Source organism: Pituophis catenifer, unplaced genomic scaffold (assembly GCF_029215685.1).
Source record: "Pituophis catenifer annectens isolate HBS135680 unplaced genomic scaffold, rPitCat1.0.hap2 SCAF_1, whole genome shotgun sequence".
NCBI lineage: Eukaryota > Metazoa > Chordata > Lepidosauria > Squamata > Colubridae > Pituophis > Pituophis catenifer.
Window position 1 is genome coordinate 246303795 of NW_027256881.1, and position 27963 is coordinate 246331757.

The following is a 27963-nucleotide window of genomic DNA, read 5'->3' on the forward strand; positions in this document are numbered from 1 at the left end:
TAGCACGGGATAATATAACGGCACATGAAAAACAGAATTTTAAAGACAATAGATAAGAAGAAATTCTTGAGCATATGTATAATACCTATGGGTAAAAATATCCAGATGTTATTGAGGCATTCTAGTATAATTACAGGTTTGCCTTTGTACCATTTGAAATTACTTGCTTTTTTGATCAATATAGAATGTCTTCTTTATCTGCTATTTTATTTTATAAGAAACTTGCAAAGTGATTTGCCCACAATTCTAAAGAATAGTTAATAATTATCAGTCTGTTGCTACAGTTAGAAAGTAGGAATGGCAACTCTAGCTGTCAGGACATTGATATACAAAACAGTAGTATGTTCTAAGCCAGTGATAATGAACCTTTTAGACACCGAGTGCCCAAACTGCATGCGCTCGCATGCCCAAACTGAAAAGTGTGCGCGCCCATGCCATTGCCCCAGGTCAGATCTCCGTGACATTTCTTTCGTGAGCTTCTGTTTCCCTGCAAACAACGAAACAGTTGCTCACGAAAGAAAAAGATCTTACCTCTTGCCGTGCTGCCAGTGATGGGATGCCCTTTCTCCTGCTGGCAAACTGGATTAATCTTAACTAAATGTGAAATGAGTGTGCACAGGAGAAAGTTTCTAAAGGCCTTTAGAACAACAGACATTGAGGATGAGGAAGACTTTATTTTGGGAATGTTGAATAAAAATAAGTTGTGAGTATTAATGGGGAACAGTTAGAGAGGGTGACTGATACTAAGAGTTCATGGGCATTTGTTTGTAGTAAAAGCTGTCATGTAGCACTTACAAGCAAAGAGTTAAGTGGCTGCTGACAAAAATGGATAGATAGATGATTGATAGATAGATGATAGATAGATAGATAGATAGATAGATAGATAGATAGATAGATAGATAGATGATAGACAGACAGACAGACAGACAGATAGATAGATAACCCATGGGCAGCCCAACAGTTTCATGTGCTTCAATTGCTTTATTATGATGTTGGCTTGGATACGGTTGATGATTTTATGTATGTTATCAAAAAAGGTTTAGAACCACTCCTTGTCCAGACCTTTTCCTTTCATAGCCTTCAGAGAGAGACTTCTGAGCCATATTATAACTGCTATTGCTCATTCTCAGAATCAGATGGATCAGTTGGTGAGACTGAAACTATGTCTTGTCCGAAGGGCTTATCTACTGAATTAATGAATGTTCTCACATAGTTATAGTGGATGAGTCTATTGTGCCTGCTGCCTGAGATTGGAGGGGAATACTATATGCTTCGATGGAAGCTGAATTAAACAAAATGTTGACGAATGATATTGTACGAAAAGTACAAATTCAGGTACTAATGAAATCAGTCTTTATGTTAACCTGAGAACATGAGATAAGGATATGGGGTAAGAACACCACTGTGCCTACAATAGACAATATTTTGCCTGCTGTGCAAGTTGCTCTGATTTTTGTTAAGTGAGAGGCCACCAAAGATTGTTAAAAATGGCACCAGAATCTTTCCATTGAATGATGTTTATTATTAATTGTGGTTGTTGTTAAGGCAGGTATATGGATGATGTTATTGTTTATCCAGCAACTGTTGAGCAGCTCTGTGATAGACTGAGAGCGATTTTTGAAGGATTCCATAAAACCAATTAAACAAATGCCAGTTTTGTCTTGAAGAGTTTGTTATATTAGAAAAAAAAGTTGTAGGAATTAAACCTGATCCAAGGAAAGTAAGAACTATTCTGCATGACCCAATTCCTGAGAATCTGGAGTTAAATGTTCTTTTCTAACTAGCTGTGGTTCTTATGAAATGTATTCCCAATTATGCAGATATTTCAGAACCACTGAGGCTGCTGATTAGAAAAAGTTGCTTGGCACTAGCCTGCAGCATTTGAGATTTCGCATTTTGGTAGCTGAAAAATATAACAGCTAAGGATACTTGCTCAGCTTATTAGAATCTGAATGCTCCAACTTCTGTGCTGACTAATGCCATTCCTGTGGAATTTGGTGCCCTCTTGCTACAGACTCAATAAAACAGATTATACAAGCCTGTTGCTTATGACAGCCAATCACCTTCTATGGAGCTGAAACATTCATAGACTAAGCATAAAACTTTAGGATGTATGTACAAGTGGGATATCCATTTGTGCTATTAACATAGACAACTTATATATACATACTTCAACCACTTAAAATAATCATTTTGCTATCTCAGTTGAAGATTACTATCTGGTTATTTTCTTCTTCAACACATTTCTAAAATAATGAAAGTAGCTGATTTTCTTGTTGTATTGTCCATTACTGATCAAGGATCACAAATAATTCCTGATCCACTGTGAATTATTTAAGAATGTCAGTTACGAACTTTTTACCCATGATTATCTCTTATTATGGGGTGAGTAGATCATTTCACCTGAATTTAAAGAGTGCATATTGTTAAGAGTTCATTCATGAGATGCACCAAGATATTGTGCGAACCAAACTAATTCTATGTACTGTGTTTTAGTGACCCAATATTGAACTTAAGAAAACTTTTATCAAAACTTCAGCTGCTTGTATGCCAATTTGTATGCATATAAATTGAATTAATTAAATTTAATTTAATTTAATTTAACCCTAATTTGATCAACCATTACTGCCACCACCACCTCCCTCTGCTACCATCTCATCCATGAATCAAATTGGACACTGATGTAGTTGGATGCATGCAATAATCAGATGTATCAGCTGAAGGTTAGGGTTCTTCTTCTTACTAGAAATCCCAAAGTTACTCATACATCTCTGTCACACAATGAAAGTTGATTATTTATCTGTAAGAGAACATAATTAAATATACCAAGACATTGTGCTGAATTCACACATACAGTTAAATGATGCGGTTTTAAAGTAGGGGACTTAAAAGTTGCTGACAATCTTGCTGGTGATAAACTTCAGCCAACACATAAGGATGTTCTTGCAGAGCATTTCTGTGTTTTTCTTTGAACTAATTAACAGCAAAGATGGCAATGTTTTAATTAGAAATTTTAAGCACCATTGAGAAAAAGATCCATCTCAGCTGAAATGCAGAAGGGTGGTAATCCTACCCACTTTTGAAGTGGTGTCCTGCTGAGACTCCTATGTCGCAGAACGTTGAAACAGCAGCTTAGTGGGGGGACAAAATGGAAGCCTTGTGATTAAATTCACCTTAGAGACCACAACTAGAAGAAGAGACTTACTAGATGATTCTCCATATCTCATGATAAGTTTATGTGGTTTTCATTGGGATCTTCTTTATGTGCGTTTGTAGGTCTGTTTCATCTTTGGAACTATGACACTTTCTAATATTAGAAGTAATAGTTTATCATTGTTTCTGTCTGTTGAGATATATCTTATGGGGAGGCATATAATGCCTAAAAGAGAGGAAGAGAAAGGATATAGGAAAGGAGCGGAGAACTGAGAAAGTGTCTGTCTTAAACTGTTATGCAATAAAGAGTTCTAAATTCCTTTGAAATCTTTCCTAACCTCTTTAAAACAACAACAGGATGTCACTATATGTTGCAGAAATCCTTTCTGAAGGGCATGAGCAAGCATTTTGTTTACATCCTGTTTATAAGAGAACTCTCTTTCATAATAGAACCAATGAGAGAATGATATCAAAACATTCCACAGTAAATTCACTATGATATTTCATTAAAAACAGATACTGCAGATATCCTGTCACCTGAGGTCTGAATGTCCTATTTACATTTATTACATTTGAGGAAACTCCTTTATGGCCAGATTCTACATCAGTATAAATTATCTTCTCTCTTTTCAGAGTTTTATCCTATCCTCAGAATCACCTATGGGGTGAGTCTGATGTGAATCATTTTTTTCTCCACCTCCTACATTCATGAAGCCTGAAAATGTTCTTCTAAGCATCATGAACAAAAATTCAACTTGTGGCAGCAATTAATTATTTTTAATTGCCCTTAAATTCTATCATTATTGAATCTTACTTCCCACCGCGAGTGTTGCATTTGAAGTATAGTTTGCTACCTCAAGGACTTCTCCTAAAAGCTTGAATTGTAAAATCTCTCTTGCCACTGTTTTATTCTCCAAATCTAATTTTTGTACTATAAAGATTCTATCAGAGCTAGGAACAATTTAAACACAGATGGCCTAATGATACAAAACTATACAAAATATGTAATATTAGGCTTACCATCCTTCAGTTGTTGAGGCTACTCCCTGCAGAAAGATGTTATGTACCCAATGAGCCTATTTCAGCCTTATTGGTGTTTGCAGTCAAATCACCATATCATCTGCAAACAACAGCACTGAACAATCCATCTATTTACAGTTTTAGTGAAATAAAATTCTGTTTTGGTGAAGTGCTCAGTCACTGAATTAATACAGAAAGTAAAGACAAGCATGACAATAATAAAACCAAACTATAAAATATTTGGGCCAAACTAAATTTGAATAATTGCATTTCTCATCTTCTGAAAATGATACAGTATCTCTTCCTGAGAGAATGAATATGGTTAAAATCTAAGTAGGATCTTATTTCATTTGCCTGTCTGGGGCATGTTATCTTTTGCTGATTGCAACTTCTATGACTAATCGTTCTTCTGCTGTCTTTCCCCAAACCCTATTTTAAATTTGCAACAACCAATTAAAGAGGGTGCTCTTTAAATACTTGAAGTGGAAAAGAAATTTCCTCAGCATCACCCTTATCATCATGAGATTAAGGTTGCCTTCTCAAAAGTAAATGAAATCCCCATGCAATTATTTTGTTTAGGGAGCCATTTTATTTCTTAAAGCTCACTTGGACTAATTTGACAGCATATCAGTTGGCTCAAAGAATGACTTATTACTCATCTATTGCAGCACCTCCTATCATTAATTTCATCTGATACTGTGTGTAACACTACACGGCCTGACTATATTTCTCATACATTGCCAGGTAAGGAGTAAAATCTCCAAAGAATCATTTCCTTCACTAACTTTCAATTGCCAGGTCTTCTGGAGGAGTTTTGCATATGAATTTCTCTAGCTTCTTTCCCCAGTCCCTCACTTTGCTCTTCTCCGTTCCTTCTGGGATTTCTTTACATTCCCTTCAAGTCTTTCTCACCATAATTCATATCAGTGGTGGGTTTCAAATTTTTTTACTACCGGTTCTGTGGGTGTGGCTTGGTGGGCATGGCATGGCTTGGTGGGCGTGGCAGGGGAAGGATACTGTAAAATCTCCATTCCCACTCCACTCCAGGGAAAGGATACTCTAAAATCTCCATTCCCTCCCCAATCCAGGGGAAGGTTATTGCAAAATCCCCATTTCCTCCTAATCAGCTGGGACTTGAGAGGCAGAGAATAGACGGGGGCAGGGCCACTCAGAATTTTTACTACTGGTTCGCTGAACTACTCAAAATTTCCACTACCAGTTCTCCAGAACTGGTCAGAACCTGCTGAAACCCACCTCTGATTCATATCCTCTCTCAGTTCTGCCTTTTTCCAGCTTTCTCAGGACATCATTATATACTGCTCAATCCAGTTCTCTTTTTTCTGTTTGGTTGATAGCAGCCAAGAACCGATGATAAGGTGATAGTACCGATTGTGCTATCAATAAATGTTTCAATCATCGAGATCACATTAGAGCTTAAGCAGATCAAATCTTCTTATTTATGAGCTATATTAACTGCCACAATCTTACCAAGCTTATTAGAATTACACTCAAAAGGAACATACAGGTTGTCCTCAACTTACAACAGTTCATTTAGTGACCATTTGAAGTGACAACGGCACTGGAAAAAAATATACTTTATAACTGTTTTTCACACTGATAACCATTGCAGCAGCCCTCATTGCCACGTGATCAAAATTCAGACAATTGGCAACTTGTATTTATGATGGTTGTAGTGTCCTGAAATTATGTGATCCCCTTTTGCGACCTTCTGACAAGCAAAGTCAATGGGGAAGCCAGATTCACTTAACAACTGCAGTCATTCACTTAACAACTATGGCAAGGAAGTGTTGTGGTCTTCCAGCAGCCTGCAGAGCTGGCAGCAGAGTCAGACAGTGAGGAAGCTGGGGAGTAACATGGGCCAGTCCTGGAGTCAGGGGAAGGCTCAGACAAGGGCTCTGCGTCGGAGGCAGAGATAGAGCCAGGGCCATCTGGGAGTTATGTGCGGACTCCAGAGCCTCCAGAGTCGGACAGCAGAGAGGCAGAGGAATAGGAGGAGCCTGTTCCTAGTGCATGCATGCACAGAGCTGCCAGAAGGCAAGAACAGTTAAAACAAAAGGGACGACTCAGGAGTAAGGCCTGGAGATGATTGGCCCCTCCCATAAGGCTTAAAAGAGGAGCAAAGGCACATGGGCTCTTTGCAGGAAAGCAACGTTGTTAATTCTGTTCCCAGTCGGCATCTCTGTTTGATTCTGGACTCCGTGTGGCTTTGCCAAGTACATCTTTGGCAGAGTGTCAAGGGAGATAAAGGTGGGTAATTATCCCGAAGGACTTCTCCTGAAGGACTTTTTGCAACTATTGCAACTCAGCTGTGAATGAACATAATTCACAGCTCTTGCAATAAAAGGTTTTTGGGACTACTCGTGTGTTTAATGACTCAGGAAGCCTAGATCACAACAGGATGGTTGTAAAATGGGGCAAAATTTATTTAACAAATGTCGTGCTTAGCAACAAAAATTTTGGGCTAAACTGTGGTCGTAAATCGAGACCTACCTGCAGCCTCTATCTTCTAGATTTTCCCCCAAATACTTTTTCCTCTGACTTCAGCTTTTTACTTTCCCACAAATGCCACAAATGTATTTGGTGTTCTATACCTTCAAAGCTCATTTGCTCTTTCTTTACCTATTAGGGAATATTTGTGGGAAATATGCATTTCTGGAGTCTCTTTAGACTTTCTATTAAACTTTGTGGCTGCCTTTATTTTCCATGCTTTGATCATCACCAGACAGGCAGCGAAATGTTTATAATGCCATAAAGCCATAAATATCTGTCTTCTCTGCTTGCTGATGTTTCTTGCTCAATGTAAGATTTTTAGATAATCAAAACAATTTTAAATATACAAAGAATATAAAAGCCTCCAAAATAAAAAGCCCTCATGAAAATAATGATGGGAGTTTTTTACAATTTTAAAAAGCAAAAAAGAAAAGTCTTGGAGGAGCTAAACAAAACTATGCTACCACTGGCACCTGACATGTCAACTGGGAATGAAGCCAGCCAGATTTTATTTTGAGCTAAAAATTGTACTGTGAGTTCTGTCTTCATCTTTTATTGCCAATTTTCTGCACAGGTAGCTCCATTAAATGTATTGGAAATATAATCAATGCAGACAAGATCATGAATTATTATGCTATTTTTTGCATCAGCTGTTAAGGTACAGTTGTTATCTCAAATCTACTTGATAAAAATCAATTTAGCTTGCCAAGGAATTTTAGACATTGTAGGAGGGAGAGGCATGTTCATCTCTGGTCGCAAAATCAGAATGAACCTAATAGCACTTTTTCTAACAAATTTAATTAACTGCATAAGCTTTTAATACAATTTGTCAGGTGGAAAAAGTACTACCAGACCCCTTCTGATTTTTGCCAAGGAAATTTAGAAACGGGAATGTAACTGTTGAATATTGCATATAGGGCTTTGTCCTTCTCTTCTGAATTGTACTTAGCATTTAAATTATGCTTTCAACAAGGAGGTACGATGATAGAATCTGCCCCAGATGTATTACTTTCAGTTAGTCATATAAACAAACTATGTAAATAAAGTAACAGCTTTCAAGACTGTTTAAACTAAGAGATCTAAGATAAAGGATTTCCATTCTTAGTATATCTTGACCAGTGGTGCATTACAAAATTTTTTACTACCGGTTCTGTCGGTGTGGCATGGCTTGGTGGGCATGGCAGGGGAAGGATACTGTAAAATCTCCATTCCCTCCCCAATCCAGGGGCAGGTTACTGCAAAATCCCCATTTCCTCCTGATCAGCTGGGACTTGGGAGGCAGAGAATCGAAGGGGGCGGGGCCAGTCAAAATGTTTACTACCAGTTCTCCGAACTACTTAAAATTTCCACTACCGGTTCTCCAGAACTGGTCAGAACGTGCTAAAACCCACCTCTGATCTTGACCCAGAGGTTGTGACTGCTTGCACTAGGCCCTGACAATAGCCAGACATCTACAAATCTCTTTGGGTTGTCCACCTCTACTGCAGTGAACAACAGGGTGCTAATTATATTTTAAGTATTAAAATATATTAATATATATATTAATATATTAAGTATTAAAGTGGTTCAGTGGCTAAGATGCTGAGCTTGTTGATCGAAAGATCGGCAGTTCAGCGGTTCGAATCCCTAGTGCCGCATAACAGGGTGAGCTCCCGTTACTTGTCCCAGCTTCTGCCAACCTAGCAGTTCGAAAGCACATAAAAAATGCAAGTAGAAAAATAGGGACCACCTTTGGTGGGAAGGTAACAGCATTCTGTGTGCCTTTTGCGTTTAGTCATGCCAGTCACATGACCATAGAGATGTCTTCGGACAACGCTGGCTCTTCGGCTTTGAAACGGAGATAAGTTCCACCCCCTAGAGTCGGGAATGACTAGCACATATGTGCGAGGGGAACCTTTACCTTTTTATCATTGATCAGGAAAGGATAGTCACCATTGATTTGCAACTTAGACTAAAACAGCCACATGCATTAAGGATTTAAAGAATATCTCAATCTTATTTCTTCCAATCTAGTATGACAATAAAGTTCTCCAACAAAAAAATTATTCAGAGTGGCTAAAGTAATAAAAAAATAAATAAAACTTTAAACATAAAAAATTAAATAGAATCCAAATAATTATGAAAAGTAGAAATATCATCAATTACAATCCAGCATTTGGAAGGCAAAATACTTGCTTGAATAGAATAAATACTTTTAAGAACCAGTGGAAAGATTACAAGAGAAGATTACAAGAGTTGAACTTCTCTTGACCAGGAGTGCTAGAGCATGAGTGAAATATCCCTGTGTTTCTTTATTTAAAATCTGTTCAATTGTAAGATAACTTTGTAAGGCTGCCCATCATCCAGCAACTTTGGTACAGATTAAAATCAAAACCTAATATATTAAATCAATGTTAAAAAAAAAAAGATGGGCCAAACCAGGAAGAATAAATATACCATCAAAAACTCATTCAGGGTGATGTACACAAATTTAATGCTGAGTTTGGGGAAAAAGCAGTGGTGAAATCCAAATTTTTTTACTGCCGGTTCTGTGGGCATGGTTTGTTGGGTGTGGCAGGGGAAGGATACTGCAAAATCCCCATTCCCTCCCCACTCCTGGAGGAAGGATATTGCAAAATCTCCATTCCCACCCCACTCTGGGGCCAGCCAGAGGTAGTATTTGCCGGTTCTCCAAACTACTCAAAATTTCCGCTACCGGTTCTCTGAACTGCTCAAATTTTCCGCTACCGGTTCTCCAGAACCTGTCAGAACCTGCTGGATTTCACCCCTGGGAGAAAGCTAAAGAATGACAGAATGTCAGCCCTTCGAGGCAGTCCAGGCAAGAAGGAGCAACCATGAGTACTAGCACTACTTTCATTGCAAGGTTACAGTCAAAGAATCTTGCAAGACTGGAAATATTTTATTTCCAGAACAACTACCAAGAGTCCCATCTGAGTTGCTTGCCACAGCCCTTTTCCTCAGTTATCTTTTGCATGATGATTATCTAGGCTGAGGCTCTTCCTCCTTCCTCCTCTCTCCCCATGTCATTCTCACAGCCCATTACACAAACTCAGAGCTGTTCAGACTTCCAAAGGGGTCATCTTCCAGAAGGAAGGCACTGCAACCAATTAGGCAGGCAGCCAGTGGTAGGATTCAACGGGTGTAACAACTGGTTCGCTGAGCGTGTGTGCAGTCCGTTAGAAAATACCATTAAAAGCAGTATTAAAAGCACTAAAAACAGCTGAGATGCGGCAATCTGCTCTGTTGCGCCAATCAGCTGGGCTTCAAAAGAACGAAATAAAGGTAGGTATAGCACAGGGTTGGGCAGGCGGGCTCAGCTGATGGTCGAAGCGAACCGGTTTACTCTCAGCTGATAGTCGGAGCAACCAACTTGCCCGAACCGGACCGAATAGGCTGAATCCCACCCTTGCAGGCAGCCCTTTCTCACATGGCTTGTCTCAGCTTATATGAATGCTCCTCCATTTTACCAAGCATATACTGCAGTTTAGCTTTGGCTTGGTGTCATTTGTGAAGGCGGCCATTTCATTTTGCAAACTATAGTTTATCTGTATTATAAACCTTACCTAGCAAAATGTAGTTTGGGCAGTAATTTGTGGCTTAACATGATAAATGAATGCAGCTTATTAGATCATGCCCAGAATGGCAGCCAGTGAAGTCAGGCTTCCTATAATTGGCCCCAGCCAATAGTCTGAATGCAGCGCCCTACAGAAGCTGAAGTGTCCTGAACAATCATTCCCAAGTACATTATGGTAATGCAAATGGAATGCAAAAAAGGCATTCTCAGAATATCCAGATCTGATATTCTATGTCAGTGCCATGCCAAACCTTAGACCTCAAAGTCCAAAAGTGCACCCAAATTGTATGTTTTTCATCAGACATACTCTATAGCATTTGAATCTTAAATGAAATTTTTATAAAAATTTTCAGTTTTTCAGATGTGGTGGCGCAGTGGTTAGAATGCAGTATTGCAGGCTGACTCTGCCCACTGCCAGGAATTTGATCCGAACTGGCTCAAGGTTGACTCAGCCTTCCATCCTTCCAAGGTCGGTAAAATGAGGACCCAGATTGTTGGGGGCAATATATTAACATTGTAAACCCTTAGAGAGGGCTGTAAAAGCACTATGAAGCAGTATATACTATTGCTAGTGCTATTGCTATAAACTCAGAATTCTTTCCTTGGTGGTGCCTGTCGTTCCATTTATACTGTTTATAGCAAACACCAGCACAGAGACAGGTAGTCCTCATTTAGCAACCACAGTTGGGACTGGCAGTTCTCTTGTTAAGTGAAGCAGTCACTAAGTGGGAAATCACATGGCTGCAACTGTTATTTCCTTTTTTTTTCCCCTCACTACTTTTTGGAATGCTTACCCCAGTGCTGGAATAATTAGCAAGAAGAGAATTAATATTTGCATTAACATTATTGGAAAGGAAGGGATTACAAGAGTGTAAGCAGGATTTAGCTTCAATTCCTAATATCTGAAATCAGCATGGCTCTTGGTGATGAATGATGGGAAATGCAATCCTACAATATCTGATGGGATACGGATTGGCCTTTGTATTAAACTGAATAAATCCCTTATTTTTAAAACTAATTTTGGCAAAGATCAGGTCTTGGTAGATACGCTTCCACTGGGGTAATTTGTGATTTTTTTCCCTTCCATCTTTCTTGTAAATATATTTCAAAAAAGCTTTCTTGGGATTCTATCCCTTTAGAACTTGTTGACCATAAACTTGTTGGTAATAAAACAAGTAACCCAATTATTTCCCAGAAGCTCACTGTTTAGCATTAAGAAGTGCTTGAAAATAAATTATTTGAGAAAGAACAATGAATACATTGTTCTCTTGGTACACCTGAAAATTATGTCTCTCTATAGAGTCAATGGAGAACCTTCTACCATTTAAGAATCTTTGGCCAAAATCTCTTCCATGCATTCTGAGCAGCTTCAGTTGAATGTCCTTCAGTGTGCCTTTCTGTTGATGTAACCATTCCATACATTTCAGATACTTACTGAATATTCGAGTTTCTTTCGCTAGAAGGTCCATATAACCTTACAACTCTTGGGTCACATGGTGATTGTAATCTGCTTTAGTTGTTTACTGATTACCAACATCAAGCAGGAAATCTCAATTCCATATCTTAATTGTAGATGTAGAACTTGGAGGAGTTATTTCTGTTCCATCATGTATCAAAGAAACCTTCTTCTGGTGGCTGAATCCCATTTCCAAGGGCCTCATATTCATTTCTTTGCCAATTACATCTTTACTATCAGTGTGCTTATGTCTCAGACTTTCTACATCTGAGGCAACTCAGATTATGTCATATTAGCCATTATGTCACATTAAGGAGGCTGAGGTTCTAGAAAGTACTCTGAGCCTTCCTTTGCTATTTTTACAGTCGTACAATTCTGTGATTATTTCATACATAAAGAAAGTGGACAAAATCACCCCATCTTCTGGAACTTATGATACAGATTCATTGTAGTGAATACATCCAGTAATATTCCGACCAACTACCTCAAACATACTAAGACAGCCATTCAAAAGTAGAAATTATATCCTTTGATGGTGAACCTCAACAACAGCCACTGAGCCCTGTGCTGACTAGAATCCTCATAAAACTACTTGTCATGCTTTGGTGGCCTGAAAAACATGGTTCACCCTGTTATTTCATTTAGGCCAATGAAAGTACTTCTATTCCCAAACCAAATTACTGAACATCTATTGATCTACTTTCCACTCTCACCATCTATTTTCCATCTACCAAAATAGTTTGATCTAAACTTCAGTTCCCTCCATCTTACTTCTTACAGGATTCAGTTCCACAACTTGTCTAGGATGAAGCAGAACAATGAATGCTGGCTTCTTATAAGCTATCCATTAGAGTTTCTGCACAGCTAAATGAATATCTTTTCTTGACCTTTTTTAGAACCATTGATTTGACCTTCTGCAACATCTCATCCATCATGTATCTGATCTTCTGCTTAGTTTGAAGTATCAGGGCTTAATTCTGGCATCAATAAAAGTTTATCTTCCTGCCATTTCTTGTTTCCCTCATCAAAAGCTAATTTTCTCTTTTCCAATCATTAAGCACTTTAGTGTAAGTGTATTTCTATTCAGTAATCTCCCATCCTCTTCTACTATGGAACCCTCTACCTCATTCTCTTTATATTAAACCTTTTTTAAAAATAAAAAACTACAGCTACTGCTGACTTTTTGTAGTTGTGACATGATTCCATTGACTTAGAGAACTTTCCAAAGTGATTTTCCCTCTTGTTTTTTGTAAGGATAAATCAGTCCTTGCTATCTGTATATCATTTTCTTCACATTAGTGTTTGCTTTTCATTTAGATTGAGATGTAGTATTATCTGCTTTTTTCCCCCAACCCATCAGGTCCTTTGGAGACATTGCCCCATTCCCTAGTGTTTATGGCACACTTATCTTTCACCCAAATCATATGGCTTCATTCAGCCAGGACACCAGCTTATTCTTGGCTTTCCAGAGTCTGTTTTAAACCTGTGGACTTTCTCCTCCAGAAAAACAGAGTTGGAAGTCTTCTAGTCCAACCCCTTTCTCAAGCAAGGGACCCTATACCATTTCAAACAAATGGCTGTCCAGTCTTTCCTTAAAAGCCTCCAGTGATGAAGCACCTATAACTTCTGAAGGCAAACAATTCCACTGGTTAATTGTTCTCACTGTCGGGAAATTTCTCCTTAGTTTTAGGTTGGTTCTCTCTTTGATTGGTTTCCATCCATTATTTCTTCTCTTGCGTTCTGATGCTTTGGAAAACTGGCTGACCCCCTCTTCTTTGTGGCAGCCCCTCAGATATTGGGACACTGCTATCATGTTCCTTCAGATGGATAAATCCCAACTATTAAGCTTTGTTATGAGCTGACTAAATGGCCATGTCCTCATCTGGACCAAATTCATTCTACAGGAATAATAATAGCTTCAGAGGCCTTTTTTTCAGGTCATTCCCTGTCTGGAACAATGCCAGGCAATTACATCCACCTTAATCCGGCAGTTGTGTGTATGTGTGTGTGTGTGTGTGTGTGTGTGTGTATAATATTCATTCATTCATTCATTCATTCATTCATTCAAGAATGAATCTTTGGAAAAACTGTTCTTTGGTCACCTTGTAACAAGTAGACTTTTCTTCCAGTCAGGAACTTGCTAATCATCCATGTGTGTGAACATTCACACAGCCCATCCTCTCACTCATCTGGCTTTATTCTTTCTTTGCATGAATTGTGTTGGTCTCAGGAACTGAAGGGGATTCAAAGGAATTGTGTGAAATGTAGGGAGGGACTTCTACCAGTCTAAGCTTTACGAATGTCCAGATGGCGCACTGCACAGATGCAGTGTGATTTGAAAACAGTCATTCTAGGAATGATAATTTCTAGGTAAGAACCCAGTTCTATCAGTTGGCAGCTGGTTCTGGATATGCAAATGCAGAACCTCTTTGCTCTATCAGATACTAGAAACCTGGTTCAGCATTCTGTTCCCAACAGGAAGTAAACTTATTTGTTTCGAAGAACCACAAGCAGGACATAATGTAGATCTTGTCTTTTTGTTCCTGAGATTTTTATAATACTAGAGTGGCTTTGTATATAGAAATAGAAATTCTACTTAGCTTCTTTCATAGGCATGTGAAAACTATTTCCTTAATGAACTGCAGTATTCTAAACCATTTCAAAGGTAAAAATTTGTCTTGCCCAATTTTGTTTTATAGAAAGGACAACTTTTTGTTGAATTATTACTCCTGAATTATTAAAGTTCCCATAAAGCTATTCTTTCCAGAGAAGATATTCTTATTTAATTTCTTGAGACATTTTTATCTGCTCTTTGTGATGATTTTCTAGTTCAGCCTCAAACTTCACATGAATAAAGATGTCAGGCTTCTTATCAGAGTGGAGTTTTCCACTTGTATATAAACATGGAATAATGTTTCTCAATGATCACAGTGAATACCTGAATTCTGGGAGAAGGAAATTGAAAGAAAGGACTGAAGAGGGACAGAAAGTTTGTCAGCAAACTTTCATAATGGCTCATAATGGTTCTAGAGACATATATTAAATATTTCATTGTATGCCTCTTTCCACACCAGGCTTTTCCAAAGACATCAACTAAAGACAAAGTTTTTCATGTGAGAAATGCACAGAAATTAGCTTTGTTAATGGACAGTTGCTTTGTGTAATGTTGTTTAGGTTCTAAAATATCCAAGATGAGTTTATTCATTGTTCCTAAGTCTTGGAAAAGGAGGGAAAAAAAATTGACTGCTAAGGAAAAGATTGGAACGAAGAGTTTATCTTAACCCAGAGTTGCTTGGTGGATTAGTTTGGCAGTTTCTTTTTGTGGGAATAATAATAAGGATCTCACCTCTACTGTCAGTAATTTGCAATTGAAAACTCATTGTCCATGTATCTAATATGTTGATGCATAGAGCATCAAAATATAAAAATCTAAAAGGCTTCTATGTCTTGACCAAGATCATAGTTGTATTGGTTTTTTAGACTAATTTTTAAAACTTTGATGCTACACTACTGGCTTCCTGTGATAACAAAGCTGAGGGTGCTTAGATAATTCATTTGGAGGCTATTTTTACATTAATTCTTTGGAAATTCTGATTTATTTATTTATTTATTGCCTCACACAGTGTTTTAATGGGATGTCACGGTCTTTCTTTTCATCGATATGATTTTTAGAATTAAATTTATTTAACTCGTTTTCTGCCCATCTTGCCAGAAGGCAACATTATTTATGCCACATTTGTGAGTTCATCCAGATGTTAGGTCCTTCTCATTTACTTCTTTTATATTCAGGTAGTTGCTTCCTGACCTGTAATGGATGGCATTCATTTCTTTGAGTTAAAAATAAAATCTTGCTATCCCCAGCCTTTTTATAGGATTAACCAATATTTTAATTACATAAGCATCTTACTCAGAGTAAAGTCATAATATTCCAAGGTATAAAAATATGCAGTCCTTTTCATGCATGTTCTGGTAACTTTATTTAAACAATAGTATAATGCAATAAAACATGCTATTGTTTACTATGACATTACTTCTCTTATAACCCTCTAGTTGCTATGAGGTGTCCAAGTGGCTGAAACTTTAGAGCAATCAATATGAGATTTTAACTGTAAAATTAATTCATTTGTAGAACTTCAAGTGTCCACTATTCATTTAAGCCAATAATCATTGCCTCAAAAGACCACGATATGCAGAAATCTGTTTTTTTAATTGTTTTTCAAACTGCCTGGAATCTTGTATAATTGAGCCAATTGGCTTACTTCTAAGGAGATAAGGTAGGGATTTGTTTGAGCCAAACTCAGCTCCTAGTAATTATATATGCATATCCATAGTGTTTTCTTAGTAGCAATGAAAGTGACTTGTTGCAGCCTTCTTCTGAGATATTTCTTTAATTCCAATTTTACTGTCGCATTCTGAGATTTCTCAGTGGTCTCTCTTCCAAGTATTAAGCAAGTCAGATCCTGCTTAACTTTTTAATTTAATTTAATATCAGTAATTGTGACTGCAACAATCTGAACTGGCCATTTCCAAAAAGACACGTATTTTATTCTCAATTCAGGTACTGTGGAGAAGTCAAACGGAAGGGCTGCCATCTCTGACTCCCTAATCATTCCTTTCTCCCTTGGATCATTGTTTCATCAAAATTTCACAAGCTCTATCAGACTCAGTTAGATGCTTTAATTAAAGTCACCACAGTAGGTGCCATAAAGGTGAACCTTTCCTGTTGAAAGCAAACAAGCATCACATAGGATTGAAAAATTACCGAGCAAAAAAAGAGGAAAATATAGATCCTCTATCCAGATTAAAATATTAACATTACATTGAAGCCTCCAAGCAAATATCCTGCATTTTTTTGGTTTGCCCTTGTCTTTTGCTTTGATCTGTGGGCGGAGCTCAACGTCCATGCTTTCTCCCCATGCTTCTTCTGCACTTCCTTTTCTCTTTGATCTTGCTGAATGCGTTTCTTAGAAAATTTAGAAATGTGTAATATTCTCTTGCCTTTCCCAGAAGCCCTTACAGTGTTTTACCAGTTTTATTTCATACTTTCTGTTCATTGGTTTCATTTTGCATATGAAGATACAGGGTCCAAAGCCACGCAGGTACCCAAATAAGCTATTCTGAGGTAAAAGAAGCTTCTATGCCTTATTTATTATTCCTGCTATATAATCATTTTTATACATAAGGCTTTCATGAAACTCATCCTCTTCAATTCTTTATATGTCTGATTGTTGTTTTGTGAAAAAGGGTGAATGTGGAGGATAGGTATTTATCATAGGAATTAGCCTTCTGGTCTATTTTTCCAGGGTATTAGAGAAAGGTCCCATCATCTGAAATCAGTTGGTCAAGTGTTTATCAATGTTTAACATGATTCAAGTTGCGCTAAAAACTACAGCTAAGAATTTTATGGTCGTTCTAAGCTGCCCAAGGTTGCTCAAGATTGACGGCCATATAAATCTTTTAAATAAATAAATATATTCCATTTCCACTGTGGATTCTCCGTGTTCTCCTAAATAAACTCCTAGTCTCCTAAGAGACTAGTTTTGAACACTGGAAAGACAAATTTATGATCCCAGTTATTCAGCAGATTAAAAACCTGGTATTATTTCAGATTTATGAAGAAGTTGTTTATAGAAGTAGGTTATGGATGGATGGTTACAATAAAATCAGTTCTTCTTTTATTTAATTTATTATGTAAACAAAAAATATGGGTTTTTTTTGAACACTGAAAACAGTGTTCAAATCAATTGCGATTTTTAAAAGATATTTCCTTACTTATTTGATGCATGGCGTTTGAAAATTTTTAAGTTCAGTGACATTTTCTTTGGTATTCAGAAATTCTAATCTGATTGTCTCCTATAGACTGTCTATGGGATCTGACTTTTGGTATACCCTGTATCTATGGCCCTTATATCATTTTGTTATGTTGCTTTCCTTTTTTTGTAGTTGTGTTACTCTTTTTTCAGCTTGTTCAGTTTTATTAACTAAAGGAAGGTATTCTGGTTTATGAAATGCATCTAGGAAAATATCCCCTAAAATCCTATAAAATATCAAAATTACTATATGCCTCTTTGACGTATAATCAAAATATATCTTAATGTTATTGCCTTTGGTCTCTTATTTATTTCAGTAGCTGTCTGTCTTCTTCAGTAAAAAATATGCTGTTGAGTTTCAGTATTGTGAAATAGCCACCTAAATCTGAAAAGGGCAAGTAACCCAGATAGAATATGCAGTTAGCTCCACAAAATAAGAAAAATCTGTTAATATCTTACTGGATTGTCTCCATTGTGTCATTTTCTGCTGCTTTGTTATCGACTAGATTATTATTTATTTACTTACTTACCTACCTACCTACTTATATTTCACAGATGAGATAGTGACATGATTTTTAACTCATTCCTGCTGTAAATCAGCACGAAACCATGCACATGCATCTATTAAAATGCATCTCCAAAAAATAAACCCTCAAGAGACAGTCATTTGGAAAAGTATTCAAAAGAAACTGTTGCATTAATGTCAACAATAAATTTTCCTGATTTCTTTTGAGTTACTTTTGTAATAACAAATTAATATAGATGTTTCTCTAGTCGAATTAATTTTCCGGAAATTCTATACCTTACAATGAGAATCTTCTTGTATGTGCAGCAGCTTTACACTAGTATAATATTGTCCGATCTTTATTTAAATGTTGCATTTTTTCTAAAAATCAATGATTCCAAACAAATCTCAGTGAGAAATTTCATTCAATGCCCTGTTGTTACATCATCTCCAAGTTGAAGTGGAAATCAGATATGTATTTTTATTTATTTATTTATTGAATTTGAATTTTGAATTTTTACTTTCTTGTCTCAACAAAGACAAGGCAAATGGCTGAGCACCATAGCAGCTGCTACCTGCTTTAAGTGCAGGTTTTTGAGATAGCATGGATCCAAAACTTTATTAACTTCATTTTAAAAAATTACTTATATCTGACTATTCTGTCCCAAGGAATGGAATTACCCTAACAGCTTACAAACACAATCCAATTTTCCCTAACTTGTATTTTGCTCAAATTTCAACCATTCAGAGGAATCGCCTTTGAGGTCAAACAAACAACTCCTCTTCAAGTCAAGCTTAGCTCTTAGTGATTTCATGCCTGTCTTTTTTTCTTGACAACCATAGACAAATATTAGCCATTGCCCCTTCTTCTGGGATGCTTTTTTTAACCCTTCCCTGTCTAGCCGGCAGCCCTGGTAATTCCAGATTGAGTCCTGTCCTGATATCAACCAGTTTGGCTTTGCTTTTTCATATCGGTTTTCAAGGTAGGGTTAGTAGCGAATACAGCTTCATATGCGGGGGAGAGAAATGCCTTTTACCACCACAATGGCATGTCTGGGTTGCTCAAGACAGTCTATCACACCATTAAGATTTGGGGACTTAGTCATGAAATGAAGAGGCGGAGAGTTCACAGAATGCATTGTGTCTGTAGATGCGTGTTTCGTTTTCTTCATTCCTGTGCATTTTGCCAGATGCATATGGATTCTCTGAAATCTAAAGAGCGAGTCTGCTTTGCAGCAAATGACAGAGACTGGCAAATCAGGTTCGGTAGCATTATTAAAATACAAAATAAAGTACTCATACAGAAAATGGTTAGGAATGCATTTTTTTTTTTTTTTACAAGTGGTGCAAAATTCATTTCAAAGGAGAACCAGATTTGCGTGTTCCTCCTTTATGCACACGGATCTCCTCTCTTTGAAATGAATAATCTAATTAATATAGATAATTAAGTTACTTCGAGCACACTTGCCTGCATGGAAGGTTCCTTGAATTCAATTGAATGGAATTCCTAGTCAGCATGCGTAGGTTCCATGATTCATGACTCACTTCAGTTAGGTTAATTTCAGAAGAATTGTATATAAGCCCATCGTGATATATAGTGATACTCTGCCGCATAGCAGCCTGCATAATGCCTTGCAATAGCTTTGCTGGATAAATATTCCGTACGTGCTGAACAGGGCAGGATTCCAGCTACCCAATGGGTCCTTCCTTGCTCCAGGGTTTCCATACGCTTAGGCGGTGCTCCCTTCCTGATGCTCTTCCTTTTTTACTCATTGTCTTCATCCTCCACACACCCCCATGCACGTGGCTCTGGACCGCTCATCATGTTCTTCTTGTTTAAAACCCCATTGTTCATTTGTTTGTTTGTTCTCTTCTCTTCCTCTTCCCTTTATCTCTCTCTCTCTTTCTCTCTCTCTCTCTTGCTTTCTTTGTTTTCTTTTTGTTTTTGTCTCCTCTGTTTTGTATACCCAGGCAGCCCATTGAGTAACTTCTTTGACGTAATTAAACAACTTTTTTCAGACGAGAAGAACGGGCAGGTGAGCCATCCCCCCGGCACGCCAACCAAGCATAGCACAAACAGCAAGCGGAGCGATTCCGATAAAAATGACTATGGGTCTAGAGGAGACACTAAGTTCCCCGCTGGCAAAGAGAAGGCAAAGATGGCCTCATCACTCGGCTTACAAGACCAACCTTAAATAAATGCACTGAGAAAAAAAAATTAAGTCAATCCAATAATATCACCTAGAAAAGTGAAGAAAAGCTCCCCAAATGAATGAGTATTCTTTAGCCTCTAAACTAGATGGGTGTATATAATAGTGCTACCATAGGACAAAACTGTCTATAGTAAATTTTTGTATGGAAAAACAATGTGTGTATATATATACATACATATATATATATATTTAAAAATTATATATATACATGCACATGTAAATATATATAATCCACACATATACATATATAGATTTATATGATACCTATACAAATAATGCACACACACACACATAGACACTCACACAGACATATAAAAGGGGAAAAAAAGTAACAATTGACAAACCCATTTTGGCAAATCCTGTTTGTTTGGGTTTTGTTTCTTCCTCCCAGTACTTTCCTTGCAATAACTCCTCCCCCTCACCGTAACATATCCCCCGCTTCTGACTCCACCATCCCCATTATATTCCTGTGTTCTCTCTGTGTTTCTGATACCACCACTTGTTTCCAATCTACTACCAGGAATTATCCCGAAAAGTTAACATGTCAGCCAACATCTTCACCTTCTGTGCTCCGCGAATGCTTGTTCACGGAAGGCCAGTGATGTAAGACTGTCCACGGACTGGTTTGGGGGGAGGGAGGGGAACTTCCAGCCTCCTGTCTCCCACTGCAGGAAATGGGTCTCCTCCATTCCATTTGCCCTCAACACACAATTTTCTTTTGGTGCTCTGTGCGGAGAACAGCTGAGAAATTGCAACCTGTCACAGTTGGAATTCCAGGAAAGCAACGTTGGCTGTGACTACACCCTTTCCTCCTGGTGAAACTAGACTCTGGGAGAGGGTGGGGGGGGAGGATAGGGAATAGGATGGCATATTGTTCTCATTCCATATTAAGATTTTTATAAGAACTGTCCCCCCGCCCCTCCATCTCTTTCTTCCCATCCGAATTGTTTTTCAAATTGTGTTTGTGTTTTTGTAATTTCAAATCGGTTTTTTTTTTCCAAATGGCTGGAGAGGCAGCCATAAACTTGAGGGAAACAAAAATACAAGGAAACAGTCAAGCAAACATGGACACTGAAACTTAGGGAAAGTCCGCTATCAGCAGCAAGGACAAAGGACAAGAATCCAATTCTGGGGCACAGCCTCACCTGCTGCCAAGCTCTGCTCTGGCTACCACCTTCACCATCATCGCCACCGCTGTTAGGACTTCTTCTCTTCTCAACCTGCTCTCTCAGACCTTTCCTTCCACATTGGAATTTTCCTTCGGCCGGCTGAATTATCTGCTACATCACACATCTGGATGCAATTATGGTGTCATTAGTGCTGCATTGATATATCAGTATTATTTATTTGCTGGTTTTATTTATTTATTTGGGTTGTGTATGTACGTTTGGGTTTGTTTTGTTTTGTTTTTTTAATGCGAAAGAAGACTATAAGATGAGAAATAGATTTCCCCCTTTTTCCTTTGTGCGTGCCTGTGTGTATAACCACTGGGACATAGTTCATTTGAACAAACTATGGAGGCGATAGCACTATGGACGAGTTCAACACAAAGCTACTGTAAACTTTTAAAAGTATTGCAAGATATTTTTATATTTGTTTTGGGGTTTTTTTTCCCTTTGTTTTTGGAGAAGGATGAGTGGGCTGGATTTTCTGTGTAGTTAAGTTATTATTAGGTCTTGGTTATTATTTATAATGCATATATATAAATATAAATATATATATATATATATTTAAAATTTTAAGATGTTAGATATATCTTCTGCTTTCATTACTGAATAGAGGTGACATTGATTTGTATTTATTTGGGGGGGGGTGGAATTTCAACAAGAACACAACTTGTTCCTCTCACCAATGCTCCTTTTCTTCTTTTTCATTTGATGTCTCTTTCTCTCTCCCGCTCTCTTTCTCTCTCTCCAAGTCTAGCTGGAGAGGAAGATTTTTAAAATACCATAAATGACAGGCAAAAAAAAAAAAAAAGATGACGACAAAATTCTAAAATCCAGTATGTTTTAAATGTAGAGTTAGTATTCAGTCCCCTTATTATCTTCAATTGCTATTGTTTGGGTTCCTATAAGCGTATGTTAAACTGCAATATTTTTAAATGTTAATATTAGATTTCTCTTTCACTGTTTGTATTTCTTTCCGATTATTTTTATTTCTATGTTTGTCCTGGTTCATTCTGCCCTTATTGGACCTGTTTTTCCTGTATATAGGTTTGAAGAAGAAGAAAAACAACAACCAATATTTTGAAAAAGATCCACAAAAGTGGAGGGTGTTTTTCGTTGTGGTTTGGTTTGGTTCTCCTAATCTTAACCTTTTCTCTTCTATTGCTGTGTGCATGTTAGACCTTGGTAGGGTGGTGGCTGGGGACAGAGAGAGGTGAGAATGTAGAGATCTGGAGGCAGTTTTAATTGCATGATATTGCTGTAAATTATTCTCTCTTGCTTCTGTTGTCTTTTCTGCCTCCATTTTCTCCTTCATTCTCTCCAAAGCTTCTCTTCTACCACCCTCAGTCCGTTTCCCTGGTTTTTCTTCCTTTATGTATAGCTTTTAAGGCTTCTGTTAACTTGTACCTCTACAAAAGGCTGGGATTTCAAATAATAATAATAATAACAATAATAGCCCATATAGTACACACAGGAAGGAGATCATTTACACAAGACATAAGAATAAATGAAAGCAATACCTCTTGTTATCCTTCCTATTTTGTACTTGGATGACACATGCACACACACTCACTAGTGGACACAATCTGATATTATTTAACAGTTCAAAGGACAAAGAGGAACCTTCTGATGTATCCCTTGTTAAATAACTGTGAACAACTTTAGTTCAAAAACAATAAATTCATTCAGTAAAGATACTGGCTCTTCGGGTGTCTTGTTTATGACAGCTGGCCAGAGGGGGGGGTGTCAGGTAAGTATTTTGCCTAATCTCCATCATATACTTCAGAATATGGTCCAGTCACTACATCAGTTTCCTCTGGTCTAACCTTGAGATTTATCCAGGGCTGGCAGAGAATACAGCAGCTGGCTTTCTGTGGTGAAGATCCCACTATAAGTTGAGATCTAAAGTGAAGTGTGGAAATTTTTTTAAATATAAGGGCTTTTTTTGGGGGGGGTGTTCTGATTCAACATCGGTAAGGAGGATGGAAAGTTAATTGTTCCCAGTCTTCCAGTTAGGCTTCGATTAGCCTGGCACCTACAGTTTCATGACCGGATCCACAAAATGAGCGTCTTTGGGATAGTTTGGCAAAATAAGAAAGGAACTTGGACTAGGTATTATGTGTTTATTTCTTGATTTTGAAAAAAATGCTTGACTCTGATTCTGGGCACTTTACTTAATAAAAGGTTGGAAATAAAAACAAATGGTTTGTGTCCATATGATATGCACAGAGATAGTCTTCAACTTTCGATTACAGTTGTGACCAGAATTTCTGTCCCAGATGATTTTACAATCTTTTTGTTATAAGCAAATCACTGCAGCTGGTAAGTGAATCCCACAGCTGTTAAACAGATCCAATTTCCCCCATTGACTGCTTGATGGAAGCCAACTGGCAATCAATCTCATGACCCCAGGACGCTGCAACCATGCTGATTGCTAAGTGCCCAAATTTTGAACACATGATTATGGGGATGCTGCAACGGTCATAAGTTCAAGGACCAGTCATAAATTACTTTCTCCAGCACTGTTGTTACTTTAAATGATTTCTAAATGAATGGTTGTGAGTTAAGGACTACTTGTACTTTCTCCTTCAAAAATATTAGAATTACATGCTTTTGAATGTTCTCTGTATCAGTTGAATTGAACTTTGGTGATCAATCACACTTGATCTTTAAAGTGGGAGACCCTAAAGTTGTAGTCAAGACTCTGTTTCAAGGGACAGCAGAAACTTCCCTAATATATATAGGATCTCAGCTCAAAAAAGAACAAATCAAAGCATTGTATAATGCCTTGATAAGACCACACTTGGAATACTGCATCCAGTTTTGGTCGCCATGTTGTAAAAAAGATGTTGTGATTCTAGAAAGAGTGCAGAGAAGAGCAACAAAGATGATTAGGGGGTTGGAGGCTAATGATATAAAGAATGGTTGCTGGAATTGTGTATATCTAATTTAATGAAAAGGAGGAGGAGTCAAGCTATTCTCTAAAGCAGCGGTCACCAACCAGTGGTCCGCAGAAAAATTATTTGCATTTTTTATATTGCACTAAATCAGGGGTCCTCAAACTATAGCCCCTGGGCTGGTTACGTGCAATGAACATTTGTGTTGTAGCCAGCCCAGGCGCCAGATCGGCCCCTGCAAACTCCATCTCTTGAGGAGCCTGGCCGAAGTTTCGCATGCCACTTGCTGAAGCGCCTGGGCTCCCAGTGATGGGATAGGATCCTTCAGGCACTTAGCTTGGCCTCCAGTTTAGTAGCTCCAGCCCCTCCCTATGTCACAGGAGATCAGGAGTCTCAGTGAGCAGCACATGAAACTCCGGCCACCTGGGAGAAGAAGAGTGCACCAGAGCCCAAACACTGTGCCTCGCCGGCCTTGGCAGCCAGGGATCCTGCTGGCATCCTGGCCATATCAAGGCCACCCAAATCCCCGAGTTGTTCGCTCCACCCACTTGCCTGCCCATCGCACCTAGGCCTGTCAGGCCCTGCCCCAAACCAAGTGGGGGGAAGGGACTGGCTGGCTGAGCACAGCACCCTTCTAGTGCCTGCCGCCTTAGCAAAGGCAAAGCAGAAGCAGGCGGTGGCGGTGACCCTATCCTGCCCACCAATGCTGCGGGCAAGAATGGGCCATGCTGATCCCGCTTCATGGCCACTCACAGAGCACGCACTGGCCACTTCTCTCTATTGTAGGGCTTCTTGGATGTGGCTTACTGCTGCAAGCCCAAAGCAGCAGGAGATGAGGGCTGCCTTAGCGCCACCAGCTGGCACAAATGTACTGCGATGAAGGCGGAATGCTGTTGATGTGCAAAGGCAAGTGGCCCTTCGCTCCTGCACACTAAGGCTGCAGCCATCACCACTGCCGTTTCAGCCCACCTGTGCCACCACTTCCCCTTGCCGCAACAGCACCATTATCTTGTTCCAGATGGTGAGGGCTTGCCTACTCCTTGCACGTTGCACGTACCACCCTCTATGGCAGAGATTTCCAGCCCCACCATGAGCTGCCTGGCCAGTCCCATATTCCATAGCTCTAGTCACAGGACTGGCCCATTGGTCATCCCGGAGCAGCTTCTCCACCCAGGTGCACCAGTCTGCTGGGGAGCTGCCCAGCCACTCCCGGGCAGGCTGGTGCATCTGTGTGGAGGAGCTGCTTCGAGATGACCAATGGGCCAGTCCTGTGACTAGAGCTATGGAATATGGGACCGACTTTCCCACCAAAGTCAGCAAGCTACCGTCAGTCTGCCCGTCTTCTTCTTCCTTCACTCAGATTGACCACAAAGCTTCCCCTTGAGAGAAGGAACACAGAAGAGGTTCCTGGAAGGCTGTGTGTGCCCTGACCAGGCACTTTCTCTCAGGCCTCCCGCCCAGAGGCCTCACGAAGTAGAGACGGGCAGGGCTGAAAGAAAGCGCCTGGTCTGGGCACACAGCGCCCCAGTGTCAAACTAGGTTGATGTCCCCCGCATCGATCCATCACACAAAACAGGAAAGGGAGGTGGAGAGAAACAGTCCAGTTGCCAAGGTACGCCAGAGTGGAAGGCCAGCAAACAGGAGAGCTTCCCCATCTTCTGAGGAGCATGGGACTTCTCTCAACCAGGCCCTGAGTTCCCTTGAAGTTTGTTCTGCTGCTGGAGGATGGGCTGCAGTGGTCCAAACTTGGCCCATGCCAGCTCCTTGCAGTCGCCCATGCTGGGAGCCCTTTGGGGTCTTTTTGTGTGGGTTGGAGGGGGGCAGAAATTCCTACTTGGGATCTGCTTCAGCCTTCTAGTGTGAGGCTTTGGGCGAAAGCTGGAGGGAAGTACTGCTGGTGGCCAAGAGCCAGAGGGCCTTGTTCCAGTGGGACTGCATCATGGCCTGGAACTGCCTGACCCTCTCAGCCCATTGAGCCTCCAGGCTACCAGTACCTGGCCTTGCACTCCAGCAGGTCTTCCCTCTGCTTGGAAAGTCTATGTTCGTAGTCCTCAGTGAGATGCTTCTGCTGAGCCTCCTTCTCGGTCAGATCCAATTTGAACTGAGCCAGCTGTTTTGCCAACTCTTTCTCATGGTGGCTGCTTACCTCCAACAACTGCTTCCTGTTGGGGCCCAAAGGAGCCCAGTTGGGCAGGCGAGGAGTGGCTGGGAGGGGAGGGATGAGTAGAGGCCAGCGAGGCGCCCCTCAACATGAGTAAATCGAGTTGACCACGCCCACCCAGTCACATGACCACCTAGCCATGTCCATTAGGCAGATCATATTAGTGGTCCACGGGATTTAAAATTATGAACTTAGTGGTCCCTGAGGTCCAAAAGGTTGGTGACCTCTGCTCTAAAGCACCTGAAGGCAGAATAAGAAGCAATGGATGGAAGCTAATAAAGGCGAGAAGCAACCTAGAACTTAGAAGAAATGTCCTGACAGTTAGAACAATTAAACAGTGAAACAACTTGCCTCCAGAAGTTGTGAATGTCCCAACACTGGAAGTTTTGAAGAAGAGATTGGACAGCCATTTGTCTGAAATGGTATAGGGTTTCCTGCCTGAGCAGAGGGTCAGACTAGAAGACCTTCAAGGTCCCTTCCAACTCTATTATTTTGTTAAGAACTTTTCACTTTGCCTCCTATAAGAAGTCAGTCTCTAGGGCCATGATGGCGAACCTATGCCATGTGTGCCACAGGTGGCACGCATAGCCATATCAGAGGGCATGCGAGCTCAGCTGTGGTGGGACTGGAAGTTGTCAAAAGGCCCATTTTCGGTCTCCAGAGGACTCCAGGGGGGTTGGGGAAGGCAGTTTTCACCCTCCCCAGACTCCTAGAGAGGCTCTGGAGCCAGGTGAGAAAGAAAAACAGGCCTACCGGGCCATCGCGTGCCAGGAGTGGGGGTAGAGGGCTCACATGCGCAAGCGTGGGGGCAGGGCACATAGAATTATGGGTGTGGGCACGTGCGTGTGTGACCCCCACCCCTTCCTGGCACGCGATGGCAAAAAGGTTAGCCATCACTGCTCTAGGGCAATGCTTCTAATGATTTCTTATTGACATGTTTCCAGCAGAAGATATGGACGTCCTAAACTTCAGGTAAGCGCTAATACAATAAAAGGGCCTTGCTTCAAGATGTTTAATTCTAGTTTTAAAATATAGATTTAATTTGATAGATTCCTGGGTATATATTACTCTACAAGTTTTGTTTTTTAATATGCTAACAGCAAATTTATCTCCATTTTATTTTCTATTATTCTCTGGCTTTGCTTCTGATCTTCTTAAACCTCTTTCCTTACAAAGAGAGAAATGTGGGTGGGTAGGTATATGTTGTGTTGAATCTTAAGTGTTTATCTGTCAAATATAGATTTTGGAGGGCAATAATCCATGGAACAGAGAAAGATTGCAAGAATTTTGAAGGCACTTTTAGTCACCTAATAACTACAATAAATAATTTTCTCTTGTTTTTCATTAATGCATTTATTCTCCTTTATGCCACTCCCAGCCCTTTGGATTTACTCTGTATAAAACTATGATTTTGAAATCACGATTTGTTAAACAAATGTGTCTTAAACATAAGACTAAATCAGAATGGTTGGATTTGCATTATCACATAAATCTTTA

General features: G+C 39.4%; 1 protein-coding gene across 1 annotated transcript in view; it reads left to right on the forward strand.

The window, feature by feature from the left end:
• BRSK2 (BR serine/threonine kinase 2) overlaps window positions 1–20224 on the forward strand; it is a 453493-nt gene extending 433269 nt beyond the window's left edge. Inside the window, exon 19 of the mRNA XM_070957404.1 lies at window positions 20049–20224. Coding sequence (XP_070813505.1) covers window positions 20049–20224 — 176 coding nt within the window. The remainder of the gene's footprint in view (window positions 1–20048) is intronic.
• The last annotated feature ends 7739 nt before the right edge of the window (window positions 20225–27963 follow it).